Consider the following 15,315-nt stretch of genomic DNA (forward strand, 5'->3'; position numbering starts at 1 on the left):
CGAAGGCTGGTAAGAGCACCGTGAACGTCACGAACGCTGGACCGAGCTTGGAGAGCATTCTGCGATCGAAGAGCGGGTTTACGAAGATTTTGTGCGCGAACCGCGGAGAGATCGCGGTTCGAGTGTTTCGAGCGGGGACCGAGTTGGGGATGCAAACCGTGGCGGTGTTCGCCGAAGCCGATCGACAGTCGACGCATAGGTACAAATCCGATGAATCGTACGAGGTCGGTCACGGCAAGGCGCCGGTGGCGGCGTATTTGGATTACGAATCCATCATTCGCTGCGCCAAGGAGAACGGGGCGCAGGCTATTCATCCGGGCTACGGATTTTTGAGCGAAAACGCCGCCTTTGCGCGACGATGCGAGGAAGAAGGGATCGTGATGATCGGGCCGAAGTCGCAAACGTTGACGGAGATGGGCGATAAGGTGATCGCCAAGGCGAAAGCGAAGGAGTGTGGGTTGCCGCTCGTGCCGGGGACTGAAGAGGCGACGGCGGACGTCAACGATGCCTTGGAATTCGCCAAGGAGTTCGGAATGCCAATCATGCTCAAGGCCGCGATGGGCGGTGGTGGTCGCGGTATGCGTGTTGTCAAGGAGTACTCCGAGCTCGAAGATGCGTTCAAGCGCGCTTCGAGCGAGGCACAGACTGCGTTCGGCGACGGGAGAATGTTTTTGGAACGTTACGTCGAGGCGCCGCGACACATCGAGGTGCAAATTCTAGCCGACAACTACGGTAACGTCGTTCACTTGGGCGAGCGCGATTGTTCCGTGCAACGTCGTCACCAAAAAGTTGTCGAGTTGGCGCCCGCGCCCAACCTTGACCCAGTGCTTCGCCAAAGATTATTTGACGACGCCGTGGCGCTCGCCAAGCATGTCAACTATCGCAACGCCGGCACGGTGGAGTTCATGGTTGATAAGCAAGGGCGTCACTATTTTTTGGAAGTGAACCCGCGCATCCAAGTAGAACACACTGTGACGGAAGAAGTCACTGGGATCGATTTGGTGCAATCGCAGATATTGATCGCAGGTGGTCAAAAGTTGTCCGACATCGGTATCAAGTCCCAAGACGACATTCAGCTTCGCGGCTTCGCGATGCAGTGCAGAATCACCACCGAAGACCCGTCCATGAACTTCTCTCCGGATTTCGGCAAAGTTGAGGTCTACCGTCCTCCGGGCGGTATGGGTGTGCGTTTGGATGGTGAAGTCGTGGTCGGTTCGCGAGTGTCACCCAACTACGATTCGCTCCTCGTCAAGCTCACGTGCTCGGAGAAGAACTTTGAAGCAACCGTGCAAAAGATGTATCGATCGCTCAATGAATTCCGTATTCGCGGCGTGAAGACAAACATTCCGTTCCTGATGAACGTTTTGTCCAGCGAAACGTTCTTGAGCGCGAACTTTGCCACGGACTTTATCGATAGCACTCCGAGCTTGTTCAAGTTGGACTCGTACATCGATGACACGCAGAAGCTTCTCAATTACCTCGGTGACGTTGCCGTGAACGGTTCGTCGCACCCTGGTGCGGTCGGTCCCGCGCCGACGTGCGCGGAACCGCCAGTTCCCGAACCGAAGAAGTCTTTAGCGCAGCTCAAGGACACCGGGTTCAAGGCTATTTTGGACAAGGAGGGTCCGGCGGCGTTCGCCAAAGCGGTTCGCCAGCACAAGGGCTTGCTCATCATGGATACGACGTGGCGGGACGCGCACCAGTCGCTCTTGGCGACGCGCGTGCGGACGCACGACCTTCGTCGTTCGGCACCACTCACGCGAAGCGCCCTCAGTGGCGCGTATTCGCTTGAGATGTGGGGTGGCGCCACCTTCGACGTCGCGCTTCGATTCTTGCAAGAGGATCCGTGGAGGCGACTCGAGCTTCTTCGTGAGCAAGTGCCAAACATCCCATTTCAAATGCTTCTTCGCGGCGCCAACGCGGTCGGTTATACTTCGTACGCGGACAACGTCGTGCAAAGCTTCGTGCACCAAGCGCGCAAGTCTGGTATCGATGTTTTCCGCGTTTTTGACTCGCTCAACTACGAAGATAACCTCATGTTTGGCATCGACGCCGTGCGCAACGCCGACGGCGTCGTTGAAGCGACAATTTGCTACACTGGTGACGTGAGCGATCCGAAGAAGACTAAATATACGCTGGACTATTATGTCGACCTCACGACCAAGCTCGTTGAGCACGGTATTGATGTGCTCGCCGTGAAGGACATGGCTGGTTTGTTGAAGCCGCGCGCCGCGACGATGTTGATCTCCGCCATTCGCGCCAAGTTTCCCGACTTGCCCATCCATGTGCACACCCACGACACCGCTTCAACGGGCGTGGCTTCCATGCTCGCTGCTGCCGCGGCAGGTGCGGATGTTGTCGATGTGTGCATGGACGCCATGGCTGGCACGACGTCCCAACCCGCCATCGGCGCCGTGATCAACTCAGTCGCGGGCACCGAGCTCGACACCGGATTGGATATCGATGAAGTGCTCAAGCTCAACTTGTTCTGGGAACAAACGAGAGGTCTGTACTCTCCGTACGAGAGCGGTATTAAAAGCGGAAGCTCAGATGTGTACATTCACGAGATGCCCGGTGGTCAATACACCAACTTGAAGTTCCAAGCGTACGCCAACGGACTCGGAAGCGAATGGGATCGCATCAAGGATTCGTACGCGACGGCGAATAAGATCTTGGGTGACATCGTGAAGGTGACGCCGTCTTCCAAGGTCGTCGGTGATTTCGCGCAATTTCTCGTCGCGAACAACCTGGATGAGCACTCCGTGGTGGAAAAAGCTGACACGTTGTCCTTCCCGACTTCCGTCGTCGAGTACTTCCAAGGATACCTGGGCCAACCCGTCGGTGGCTTCCCCGAACCGCTTCGCTCGCGAGTGGTGAAGAACAAGGAAATCATCGCCGGTCGTCCTGGGGCGTCGCTTCCCAGCATGGACATCAACAAGTTACAAAACGAGCTGTCCATCAAGCACACCGGCCGTCGATCGATCACGCACAAGGATGCGCTCGCGGCGGCTTTGTACCCGAAGGTGTTCGACGAGTACGTCGTGAAGCGCGACACCGTCGGGCCGGTCGGTTTGCTCCCGACCAAGGCGTTCTTGAAGGGATTGGACATCGATGAAGAGATCGAAGTCACCACCGATCGCGGTGTGAGCACGAACATCAAGCTTAAGGCTGTCGGTGAGCTGTTGCCAAGCGGCAACCGCGAAGTGTTCTTTGAAGTCAACGCGATTCCGCGCGTCGTCGAGATCCACGACAGAAAGATTCTCGAGAGCGCCTCCAAGGGCGGCGGCGGCGCAGTCGCTCGCGAGAAGAGCGATCCACTCGACCCGGGCTCGGTCGGCGCCCCGATGTCAGGGTCCGTCGTCGAAGTCCTCGTCGCTCCCGGTCAAAAGATTAAAGCGGGCGAGCCCATCGTCGTGTTGAGCGCGATGAAGATGGAAACGACCGTCGCTTCTCCCGTCGCCGGCACCCTCAAGCACGTCGGCGTCGTCAAAGGCGACACGTGCGCCGCCGGCGATTTAATGTGCGCCATCGACGTCGACGCCGCGTAACGACCCAACACAAATCACGCCACCGCAAACGTAATAGCCCATACATCGTTGAAAACGGCCACACCGAAACTTCAGAATGCGTCGCGCGTCTCTCGCGTGCGCGCATCTCGCTCGACTTCGCGCCGCACACGCGCGAAGCGCGTCCGTCGTCTTCGGAGCGTCGTCGTCATCCGAGACGCCGTCGAGCGCGCGCGCCGCGCGCGCGAATTCATCCGCCGCCATGCCCGAAGCCGACGCGACAAAAACGACGAACGACGGCGATCTGGACGCGCGCGCGACGGCGGCGCACGCGGCATCGACGTCTGCGACGCTCCCGCGCGAGTTTCGATTCCGTGCGGTGAACGACGACGCGGACGAACCACCGCACGAAGCGCGCCGCGCGCCCCCGGGGGCGACGGCGAAGGCGAGAGGGTTTGCGTTCTTCGAGGCGCTCGGGAATCCCCGATACCACGTCGCGCCCATGGTCGATCAGAGCGAACTCGCGTTTCGAGAGTTGTGTAAACGATACGGGGCGACGCTGGGATACACGCCGATGATACACGCTCGTTTGTTCGTGGAGTCTCCAAAGTATCGACGGGAGATTTTTAGCACGTCGACGCGCGACAGGCCGTTGTTGGCACAGTTTTGCGCGAACGATCCCGAGATATTGCTTCGCGCGGCGACCATGATCGCACCGTATTGCGATGGGGTTGATATTAATTTTGGATGTCCGCAAAGAATCGCGAAAAGAGGGAACTATGGGGCGTTTTTGATGGACGATTGGAAGACGGTGGAGGCGTTGATTCGTAAACTCGATGAAGAGTTGCCCGTGCCCGTCACGGCGAAGATTCGCGTGTACGATGACTTAGAGACAACGTTGAAGTACGCCAAGATGGTTGAAGCTGCCGGGGCACAGATTGTTGCCGTGCACGGACGAACGCGCGAGCAGAAGCGATGCGCTGACATTCGAGCGAATTGGTAAGTCATTCGGTGCAAATGCACCGCTTACGTGATTTTTCTTTCCACTCGCGATTCTCACGACTTGGCGGTTCCGGTGACGACAAAACATAAAAATACACCATAGATCTGTTCCGAACAAATCTTGACGACAAAAACATGCACCACTAACTGAGGAACCGCCGCGAGTATCGTGACTTTTTTACGTGGCGACAACGTCCGCGAATCGCGCGACGCCGATATTGACCGAATGTTTTCCTTCTTCCTTCGCAGGGCGTATATCAGGGCCATCAAAGACGCACTGAAAGTTCCAGTACTCGCTAACGGCGACATACGCTCGCTTGCCGAAGCACGCGCATGTCTTGAGGCTACAGGCGCGGATGGCGTCTTGAGCGCCGAACCCCTCTTGAGCAATCCGGCGCTCTTTAGCGACCCCCCGTTTTACGCTGCGCCGACGGACGGATACGCCCCGATCCCGCTCGATGGCGTCGCGGCGGTTGATTTGATGATTGAGTATTTCGACATCTGCAAGTCGTACACGACGTCATTTAGTTACATTCGTGGCCACGTGTGGAAACTCGTCGGTCACTGGATGAGCGAGTTTACTGATTTGCGCGACGAATTCGTCGCCATCAAGTCGCCAGACATGGACACCCTCATCGCCTGGGGCATGAAGATGCGAACTAGAATCGAAGAGTTGGAGCGCACGACCGGACGGCGTCGCCCGATCCCGGTGAAAACTGAACGCGCGCTCGCGCGCGAAGCCGCGGAGGCGGCCAAGCAAGCCGCGATTGAGGAATCGCAGCGCGAGGAGGACGCTTTGCGAGGTACGTTGAGCGATGTCGACCGCATAGAAGTGACGCGACGCAACGCGTAAACGGCAGATGAGGATAAACAACAGATAGGGACATCTTACGCGCGAGAATGATGCGAAGTCTGGTCACCTCGATGGAGACATCGACGGTCCGCCGATGCCGAATTGAATGAGATCGCGATGGGGACTCGCATCGAGAAGGATGAAACGACACTGACCGACGCGTCGCACTTCGCGCTCGCAGAGATAAACACCGGCCACGAATTAGCCGTCGATCTCCCCGCGGACGCGAATAAGCGCCAAAAAGTTGCCGATCTCGCGTGACGCGCGGGTCGCGAATGTAACAATGACTCACCGTATTGAACAAAACTCGCGCGCCGCACATCGCACCTCGCCATGTCGAACGCCGACCCCACCACTGCCCATCAACCACCCAGTAAACTACCAAGAGTAAACACCGCGTGTTACCATCAAAGAGCTCATTTTTGTTGCTTCATCTCCGTCATCGCGCTTCTTTTGCTGTTTGTTTGCCTCGCTGTGTGTGTGTTTAGCCGACGGTGTTGACGACGCCGCGCCGAGCGCGGGACATCAAACCACGACGCGTTCCCATGAGTGTCTCCACGAGCGCGCACGCGTCTACTTGGCGCGAGGAAAAGCATGAACACGCCAAGGACGTCGCCAGGGCATTGCGCGCGCGATGTCTTGAACGAAACATAGACAGCATTTTTGAGTTGGACGAGTTCACCGACGAGGCGTTGTTCACGCAGCTCGGCGAGAGCTTACTCGGCGCGAGCGGGCGAGTCCCGGCGAAATCGTTCAAGCACAGCGCCCACTTCAAAAGCATCGTGAAGCACGAGTACGATGCGATGTACGGGGACGTTCGCGAGTCGAAGAGCGACAGCGAAGAGTTGGCGTCGCCGCGAAAGTCGCCGCCGACGCGAACGTCCCCGAGACGTCGACGCGAAGACACGACGACGGTGTTCGAGCGTTGGAAGGCGCGACTTCGAGTGTTAGAGGACGTGATAACGTTTGTGGCTCTCCTTGCGGTGTGTTTTGTCGCTGGAATATTGCTTTGCGACGTTTGCGAGAATCATTTCCAAGAGCTCGCGAAACCGGCGACGAGGGAAGACGACGCGTCTCCGTTCGCGACGCCGTAGACCGCGACGCGCGCACTCGGCGCGACCGACGACGACGATCGAAACGACGCAAGAATAGATTGAAACGCGAGTGAACGAACGACTGTAGGCGTGGTGAGGGACGACGAGGTGCGGCACGTATGCAAACGAAGGGGACGACGCAGCGAGTGGAGCAAAGCGCGTGTCGAAAAGAGTCCCAGCTCGCCCTCGCGTGCGCGTCTAGTCAGCCGCCAGAGAATAAGTCCGCGTGCGACGCATTGTTTCAGTCGTACAAAGATTGCCGAAAGCTGGACCTCGAGCGCGTGATACGCGAACGGGTGGAGAAGAGGAAGAGCGCTTTTTGAGCAATTGCTCGAGGGACGCGTTAGTCGCCGTCGAAAAACCGCTGGTTGGAACAGTATGCGTCGAGTCGCGAGTGCGGAGCGCGTGGTCGTCGCGGCGATGCGCGCGCGGTGCGCGGAGACGTCTCTGAAAGCGAGAACGAGGTGCGCGAGGTGCGCGAGCGGGACGGCGGACCCGCCGCCTCGAGTGTTCGCGGCGCCGCCAGCCGCGCCGGGGGATGAAGATTGGAAAAACATGACAATTTTGATGGATAAACCTCAGAAGTACACGTCGTTTGACGTCGTGGCGCGCGTGCGGCGGTTGAGCAGGGAGAGAGGGGTCAAGAAAGTTGGACACTGCGGCACGCTCGATCCCATGGCGACCGGATTGTTGATTTTATGCGTTGGCAAGGCGACGAAGAGCGTGGAGGAGTACTCGGGGATGGATAAGACGTACACTGGTACCATTAAGTTGGGTGAAGGGACGCCGTCGCAGGACGCGGACGAAGAAGTGAACGAACGCGAACCTTGGGAACACGTCACGGACGTCGAACTACGTGAGGGCGCGCGCAAACTCACAGGCGCGATCAAGCAGTTACCACCGATGTATTCAGCAATCAAGGTGAACGGAAAACGTCTGTATAAATCTGCCAGAGAAGGTGTCGAGGTCGAGCGCAAGCACCGAGACGTGGTGATTCACGAATTCGAAGTCGAGCGAGACGCGGAGGACGCACAAATCGTACACTTTTCCGCACACGTCTCCAAGGGCACTTACGTGCGCACGTTGGCGTACGATTTGTGTAAAAGTCTCGGCACGACAGGTCACTTAACGGCGCTTCGCAGGACAAAGATCGGGAGTGAGTTTGACGTGGAAGACGCGTGGACAATCGAGCAGTTGGCTGAAGCTTGTGGGGAGGATCCGTCAAAGTTCAAAAAAACTCCAAAAAAGGAGAGCTCTTAATCGCAATTGATAATCGCGACTGATTTTACAAAACGTTTAGGCTACTAATGGTACGTAGGTGTTGATGTTGTACATGATACATGTGAGTTTTCAGATGACGAGCGCCATGCTAATCTTGTGCTCGCGGCAGAGCGTCGCGGGATCTCGAACTACGCACACGCGCACGCGCTTCTTGTCTCCGGCGTTATACACGCGATATATATGATAATCCACGCTTGGTTTCGTCGCAAAATCCCATTCCCAAGGTGAAATCTCAAATGCGTTTTTATCGTCGAAACGCGTCGACTTGACCTCTACGAAAGTCACGCGCCCAGTGGCAACGTCGGTGACTTTGATGTCGTAAAAACTGTTCGTCTCGCCTTCCGCGTTCAACCACTCGACGAGATGATTCTCTCGCGCGGGGTACGATGCGAGTAGGTATTGATACACAAGCGCTTCGCCCCATCGACCGACGGCGCGCGTATCGCACGCGTCTACTTCTTCCCACCAAGGTACGAAACGCGAGACGCCTGGGATCGCGTCTTCGCCTCGGCTCGATGCCTCCTTCGGCGCGCGCAACCTTCCTTCCCATTCGTAACGATCCTCGACCCGGAAACGAATTCCCGTCGACGCGTTCTCTTCGCGCGCCGCCGGTTCGTCGTCGACGCGCACGACGCTCACGCTCGGTGCGCGCTCTCGCTTGCCGCGCTTCGTTGCCGGCGCGTCCTCGTCGGCTCTCTCGTCGACGACGTCTGCGCCCTCCTCCTTCTCTACCTCCTCCTCAAAACATTTCGCGCGGTACTTCGAACCTCCCATATGCAACATCGCGTACTCTGCCATCACTGTCGCGCGCTCGCTCGCCGACAGCTCGTCCATGATCGTCTCCACCGCCTTGCGCGCCTTGCCGAAGGATGGCTTCCAAACCGTCGTCGCCGACGACCCACCCGCCAACGTCTCGTACACCTTCCTCAGCGCGTTCTTCGTCTCCTCGCGCGTCGGTTCGACCAACTTCGGCGTGTTCAATCGCCGCAACCGATTCCCCGCGCGCGCCGCGCGTTTCGCTGCGATCGCCGCCTCCGAAGCCGCCGCCTCCGCTTCGCTCGCCGCGCGCCTCTCTCGCGCCAACGTCATCGACTCCGCGTGTCTCTCCGCCATCGCCGACACGCGCGCGTAAAACGCATCATCACCACCGCTCCCATCGCCATCGCGCCTTTCGTCGCCATGGCGTCGCGTCGCCTTCGCGAACGTCCATCGTTCGCCGCGCTTCGCCGGCGGCGCGCCCGCCGCCGCCAATCCCTCCCTCGTCGCCCGCAGCGCGTCCACGTCCAGCGCCCGAGAGAAATCCTCCAGCGCCACGTCGCGCGCGTCCGGCAGCGGTATTTCCTCGCTCTCCGTCGCGCGCTCGGCGCGTTCGCCCGCGGCGCGCGTGAACGCGCGCAGCGCGTGCGTCAAATCCGCCACCAGCTCATCCCTCGTCCCGGTCGATTTACGCGCGAACCACGCCTTGGCGTACGTCTCCGCGATGTCCATCAGTCGAGGATTCGGTCTCGACGCCTCGCGCGCCATCGCGGCGTCCGCGCGCGTCGCGCGTCGCGCACTGCGACGCGTTTGAAGATTCAAAAGTGACTCCACGCGTTCAAACGGCGTCGACTGCGCGGCAGTCCACGGCGCGTGCGCGTCCGCGCGCGCGCATCGCGACGCTCGGGACGATCGGTCGCGTTCGCGAGCGCGTTCGCGAGCGCGCGCGGGGCGCGATTCGGTCGAGGCGCGACGCGAACGCTTCGGGACGTCGACATGCGGGCGGATGAAGTCGCGCGGTGCCTGGCCGAGACGCTCTCGCCCGACGCCGTCGCGCGCGCCGAGGCGCAGCGCGCGATCGAGCGCATGGGAGGCGAACCGGGGTTCGCGGAGACGCTGGCGTCGATCGCGCTGCGCGGCGTCGAGGGCGCGGTGGTGGACATCAGCACGAGACAGCTGAGCGCGGTGCTGCTGAAGAAACACGTGCGAGAACACTGGAACGCGCTGGATGAAAGGTTCGTCGCGCCGGAATTGACGGAAGCGGAGAAGCAAGGGTTGAAAACAGTGCTCCCGAAGGGACTGGCGGATGAGTCGAGCAAGATGCGCACGGCGTTCGCGGCGGGGATCGCGCAGGCGGCGGCGAGCGACGGCGCGATTTGGGACGAGCTGACGACGACGTTGGTGGAAGGAATACGAGCGAAACGATCGAGGTCGGAGGTTTTGGGGTGCTTGAAGTGTTATGAGATTATTGCGGGGGAGATTGACGCGAAGGATGTCGCCACGGTGGGGCCGACGTTGTTTCCAGAGTTGTTGACGCTGGCGAGGCACGGAGAGGACGGCGCGCTACGGAGGCGAGCGGAAACGGCGTTTTCGTCGACAGTGAGCGCGTTGACCACGCTCACGGGGACGGAGCAAAAGGAAATGCGAGACATGTTGTTACCGTATTTGCCCACGTGGTTGGAGACCGTAGCGATCGCGTTGGAGGGAATGCCGAATCCGAACAATTTCGACGCGTTGGCTTCGACCATGGCGGCGCTCACGAGTCTCGCGCTCGCGGTGCAGTACTTTACCAAGCCCGCGGGCGAGGCGCTGATGCCGGCTTTATCCCGTGGGGCGATAATGTTTCACACCATAGCGCCAGTTTGGGCGAAATACTCAGAGGAGACGGATCACTTGGATCCGGGCATGGATAGCGACGGCGACACGGTGAGTTTCGAGGCGGTGGTCACAGAACTCCTGGAGCTCGTCATCAACATCGCGGAGCAGCCTAAGTTGAATAAGCTGCTCGAGCCGAATTTAGCGGATACGTTGTACGTCACGATGGGTTACATGACGATGAGCTCATCGCAAGAGGAGATGTGGATGGATGATCCGAACCAGTTCGTCGCGGACGAGGACGACGATTTCGGCAATGTGCGTGCCGCGTGCGGTCTCATGCTTGATTCTCTCGGAGAAAGATTCGGCGTAAAGGCGGTCGCTGCGCTCTGGAACGCATCAAATAGACGATTGGCGGAGTCCATATCGGCGCAACAAACCGGTGACTCGATGTGGTGGCGACCGCGAGAAGCGGCGCTCCTCGCCGTGGGCACGATGAACGAGGTCGTCTTGTCGAGCCTGGAGCGCGCGCAAGAAAAGGGCAAACCCGCACCTTTCGACATCGCCGCTTTCATGAAAACGGTGATTGAGAACGATTTGCACGAGAGCACGGCGGCGTCGGCGCCGTTCTTGCGTGGCCGAGCGTTGTGGGTCACGGCTCGCCTATCGAGCGGCGTGCCGACGGAGATGGCGGATGCCATTCTCAGAGCTTCGGTAAGTTCGCTGGCGCCCGGTTTAGCGCCACCACTGCGTATTGGTGCGTGCCGCGCGATCGCTGAGTTTTTACCGATCGCGAAGAAGGAAGTGACGACTCCGTACATTGGTGAAATTTACAAAGGCTTGGGCAATTTGCTCGTCGACGCCGGCGAAGAGACTCTGCATCTCATTTTAGAAGCCATGCTCGTGCTCATTAAGGCTGACTCCGACGCTGCAGCGGCGTGGTTGAGCGCACTCGCGCCGGCGGTGGTGAAAATATGGGCGGAGTACGTCCGAGATCCCTTGGTGAGCGCAGATACCACCGAGGTGTTTGAGGCGCTCGCGGAGATTCCTGCGTGCCAGGCGCAGTTGCACACCATGCTCGTGCCGACGCTTTCGCACATACTCGCATCGCCGAGCGAACAACCTGAAATGTTAGTGGAGGCGACGCTCGATCTATTGACAATCATTCTTCGCCCGGCGTCGCCTGAGACGGCCAAGGCTACGCACGACGTGTGCTTCAAGTACGTGTGCGGTCTCATCATGCAGAGCGACGACGCCGGCGTGATGCAGGGTGCGTCCGAGACGTTACGCGCATTTCTTCGCGCGGGAAAAGAGAACATGCTCGAGTGGGGTAGTGGTGACCCGACCGTGGGCGGTGGCGACGTGTTGCGCGCGATGTTTGAAGCCGCGTCGCGCTTGTTGGATCCAAATTTGGAGGACAGCGCAAGTCTGTACGCGGCACCTTTGCTGTGTCAAATGCTTCGTCGTTTGCCGACCAAGGTGGGCCCGGTGCTTCGCGATATCACGGCTGCGGTCGTGGCGCGCTTGCGCTCTTCAAAGCAGCCCAATCTGTCGGCGTCGTTGTTGACGGTGTTCGCGCGCATCGTGCACGTGGACGCCAACGCGTTCATCGAGCTCTTGATGTCGCTTCCGAGCGGCGGTGACGAGCCGAACGCGTTCGATTTCGTCATGCGACAGTGGTCAGAGAAGCAATGCGATGTACACGGTTCGTTTGACATCAAGTTGACCACGACCGCGCTCGGTTTGCTTCTCAACACGCAGAGTCCAGCGTTGCACGCCGTCGTCGTCAAGGGCCAGCTCGTGGAGACGCCCGCGGAGAGCGGCCGCATTCGCACGCGCGCGCGCGCTCAAGCCAACGGCCCAGAAGTCTGGACCCAAATCCCACTCTCCGCCAAAATAGTCGAACTCTTAGCCGACGTCCTCATCGAGTACGCCGAAGGCATGGCCGGCGCCGAAGACGACGAAGACGAATGGGAGGAGGAGCGCGACGACGACGAAGACGACCCCGACGACGCCGCAGACGACGACGACTTCACCGGCGAGGAAAAGGAATTCACCGGCGACTTATTCGAGCGTCTTCTCATGCGCGGCGGTCTCGACGCGTTCGATCCCGACGACGCCGACGAGGCCGAGGATCCCGTGAACGACATCGACGTTCGCGCCTTCGTCGTCGGCGGCTTTCGCGCGCTCCACGCATCCGGCGTCCTCGCCCCGCTCGCGCAGTCCATCGCCACCAGGCACCAGCGCGCCATTCACGACGCGCTCACGCATCAGTAACGCAAATCTTCATTCGCGGTCTCACTCGCGTTCGCCAGCCCTCGTTCGCCTTTGATTCCGCTCCGTTCGTCGTCGCCGCGCCGCGCCGCGCCGTCCCGCTCGAGCGTCGTCGCCATCCCTCGACCCGTCGTCGTCACACGTCGACCGCGCGCCGACCGACCGCGCGTCTGCGAGACGCGAACGCGCGCGCGCGTCGTCGTCGTCGTCGCTCGCGCGCGATGCCGCGCGCGCGCGACGCGCGCGGCGTCGCGAACGTCGTCGACGCGGCGACGTCGCTCGGCACCGCGTCGACGCGCGCGGCGCATCGCGGGGCGTTCGCGGCGGCGCGCGGCGACGCGCGGCGATGGTCGATCGTCGCGCGCGATCGGGGCGTCGCGCGCGCGCGCGAGACGGGCGGAGACGCGCGCGCGCGCGCGAGGGGGACGGAGACGCGCGCGGCGAGCGGGACGCGCGGGTTCGCGGCGAGCGGGACGACGACGACGACGACGACGACGACGACGACGACGACGATGCGGACGTGGAATGGATGGTGTGAGCTGCGCGTCGAACGCGCGGGCGAAGGGAGACGCGCGCGCGAGGCGTGGACGGTGACGGCGCGACGCGGGTTCGCGGCGGAGCCGTTGAAGGAGTCGGCGGCGGAGGACGAACCGACGGAGGAGGTCAAGGTCGACATCGCCGCGCTCGATCGCGCGCGAGCGGAAATATCGAAGTTGCACAGAGAACGACAGCTAAAGGCGTGGGAGCGCATGTACGCGTCGGCGGTGGGTGGGGTGACGTACGCGGCGTCGTTCGGGCCTTGGTTCGTTTCGCTGAGTAAAATGTCGCGCGCAGAGTGGAAGAGTGGCATCAAGCACAGCTGGGGACACGTCAAGGATGAGATGCATCACTATTGGTCCGGCGCAAAGCTGCTCTGGGTCGAAGTGAAGATCGCGTCGCGGTTGTCTTGGCGGTTGATGAGCGGATCGGAGTTGTCGAGGCGAGAGCGAAAGCAGCTGACGCGCACGACGGCGGACGTCTTTCGTTTGGTGCCTTTCGCGGCGTTCGTGTTGATTCCATTCATGGAAGTCTTCTTACCCGTAGCTCTGAAGCTGTTTCCGAACATGCTTCCCACGACGTTTAGAAACGATCTGAAGCACGAGGAAGAGTTGAAGAAGAAGCTCAAGGCGAAGCTCGAGGTGGCGAGATTTTTACAAGACACGGTTCGAATGATGGCCAAAGGCTTGAAGCACTCGCGCGACGGTGTCACGCGCGATCGCGCCGATGATTTGTACGTTTTTATGAAGAAAATTCGCTCCGGCGCCAAGGTGACGAACGAAGACATTTTGAAGTTTTCAAAGCTCTTCAACGACGAATTCACGTTGTACCAAGTCAATCGCGCGCAGTTGGTGAACATGTGCAAGTTTGTCGGTATCGCGCCGTACGGCACCGATACTTTCTTGCGTTTTCAGCTTCGAAACAAGCTTCGTGAGATCAAGAACGACGATAAGATGATCTACTTCGAGGGATTGAGCAATATGACGACGAGCGAACTGCGAAGCGCGGCGCGCTCGCGCGGGATGCGATGGGAGTGCGAGCGGGAAGATTTAATCAAGCAACTCGAGGATTGGCTCGAGTTGAGCCTGAAGAATAAGCTCCCATCGACTCTCCTACTTCTTTCGCGTGCGTTTGTCATCACAGCTGAGTCCAGCGGCGAGGATGCCAAGACGAAGGTGTTCCAAGATATCACCGACACCTTGGCTTCGTTGCCCGAGGACGTCATCACTTCCGCGGCGGTTGACGAAGGTTTGGCCACGCATACGCCAACGAAGAAGGAAGATTACACGAAGAGAATGGAGTTCTTGAAGCGCGAAGAAGAAATCATCGCGGAGGAGCAAAAACAAACGGAAGCCGTGCAGGAAGAAATCGTGCCGGCGCCGGAGACGACGGAAACAGAAACAGTCGACAAGGCGGCGGAGGAGATGGAGGGCGCGCCTTCGACGAAGCAAGCGGCCGCGCCTTCCGCCGACGCATCAGGCGATGATGAAGAGAAGGCCATTCGCAATGAAGAAAAGGCGACGTACGAACGCGAGAAGCGCGCAAAGCGCGCCGCGCAGCTCTCGCGTTTGCTAACCATGGTTTCCGACACGTCATCCGTCTGCGTTGAACGCACCGAGTTGATGATGCTCGTCAAGAAGGGTGTAGACGCATACGCCGACCGCGTCGAAGAAGCGCGATGCGCCGCTGAAGAAATCGCCGCGGACCAGGGCGCCATCGAGCACCTCACCGCGGAAGTGGACGAAGAGGCTCGACTCTCGCATCAGCTCGCCGACCAAGTCAGCGCTCGCGTGGACAAGATGTTGCAATCCGCGAGCAAAGACATTGAAGAAGTGGAGAAGCGCATCGGCGACAAACTCCGCGTCCTCGACGCGGATTGCGATGGTAAGATCACCATGCAGGAGCTGTTACGCGTGCGCGACGTTCTCGGCGCCGATCAAATCGACGAACGCGACGAAATCGAGTTGGTGAACATTCTCAGCGGTCTCATCAAGGACGACGGAACCATCGCCGTGGAAGATTTGAGAAAGCTCACCAGCGACATCATCTCCACCGAACACTTGGAAGACGTTCAAACGGACGACGACGCGGACATCGAGGCGACCTCGAGCGCGAGCGCCGCGTCCTCGGATGTCCCCGCGTAGAGCTTTAATACAACTTGTACGTAGCGCGTATCGTTCAAACTCGCTCAACGCGC

General features: G+C 59.8%; 7 protein-coding genes across 7 annotated transcripts; 6 read left to right on the plus strand and 1 right to left on the minus strand.

Annotated features, from left to right (window-relative positions):
• Positions 1-149: 149 nt before the first annotated feature.
• OSTLU_32964 (predicted protein) lies at positions 150-3,548 on the plus strand (the record flags this gene model as incomplete). The annotated part of the gene is made up of 1 exon (XM_001419048.1): positions 150-3,548. The coding sequence occupies one exon, from the start codon at positions 150-152 to the stop codon at positions 3,546-3,548; it is 3,399 nt and encodes a 1,132-aa protein (XP_001419085.1).
• A 394-nt stretch (positions 3,549-3,942) lies between these two features.
• On the plus strand, positions 3,943-5,115 carry OSTLU_3755 (predicted protein; the record flags this gene model as incomplete). Its single annotated transcript, XM_001419049.1, has 2 exons — positions 3,943-4,505; positions 4,758-5,115. Coding segments are annotated over 2 exons (921 nt in total), but the record flags the coding sequence as incomplete, so codon positions are not given.
• Positions 5,116-5,906: 791 nt separating this feature from the next.
• On the plus strand, positions 5,907-6,455 carry OSTLU_16379 (predicted protein; the record flags this gene model as incomplete). Its single annotated transcript, XM_001419050.1, has 1 exon — positions 5,907-6,455. The coding sequence occupies one exon, from the start codon at positions 5,907-5,909 to the stop codon at positions 6,453-6,455; it is 549 nt and encodes a 182-aa protein (XP_001419087.1).
• A 420-nt stretch (positions 6,456-6,875) lies between these two features.
• OSTLU_32966 (predicted protein) lies at positions 6,876-7,715 on the plus strand (the record flags this gene model as incomplete). Its single annotated transcript, XM_001419051.1, has 1 exon — positions 6,876-7,715. The coding sequence occupies one exon, from the start codon at positions 6,876-6,878 to the stop codon at positions 7,713-7,715; it is 840 nt and encodes a 279-aa protein (XP_001419088.1).
• Positions 7,716-7,753: 38 nt separating this feature from the next.
• OSTLU_24906 (predicted protein) lies at positions 7,754-9,284 on the minus strand. The gene has a single exon (XM_001419260.1). It carries the CDS (start codon positions 9,258-9,260, stop codon positions 7,806-7,808), a length of 1,455 nt encoding a protein of 484 aa, XP_001419297.1. The 5' UTR covers positions 9,261-9,284; the 3' UTR covers positions 7,754-7,805.
• Positions 9,285-9,355: 71 nt separating this feature from the next.
• Positions 9,356-12,584, plus strand: OSTLU_32968 (predicted protein; the record flags this gene model as incomplete). Its single annotated transcript, XM_001419052.1, has 1 exon — positions 9,356-12,584. Exon 1 carries the CDS (start codon positions 9,489-9,491, stop codon positions 12,582-12,584), a length of 3,096 nt encoding a protein of 1,031 aa, XP_001419089.1. The 5' UTR covers positions 9,356-9,488.
• Positions 12,585-13,330: 746 nt separating this feature from the next.
• Positions 13,331-15,262, plus strand: OSTLU_50194 (predicted protein; the record flags this gene model as incomplete). Its single annotated transcript, XM_001419053.1, has 2 exons — positions 13,331-14,473; positions 14,549-15,262. 2 exons carry the CDS (start codon positions 13,331-13,333, stop codon positions 15,260-15,262), a joined length of 1,857 nt encoding a protein of 618 aa, XP_001419090.1.
• Positions 15,263-15,315: the final 53 nt, after the last annotated feature.

The sequence above is a fragment of the Ostreococcus lucimarinus genome, chromosome 8, assembly GCF_000092065.1.
Source record: "Ostreococcus lucimarinus CCE9901 chromosome 8, complete sequence".
Taxonomy (NCBI): domain Eukaryota; kingdom Viridiplantae; phylum Chlorophyta; class Mamiellophyceae; order Mamiellales; family Bathycoccaceae; genus Ostreococcus; species Ostreococcus sp. 'lucimarinus'.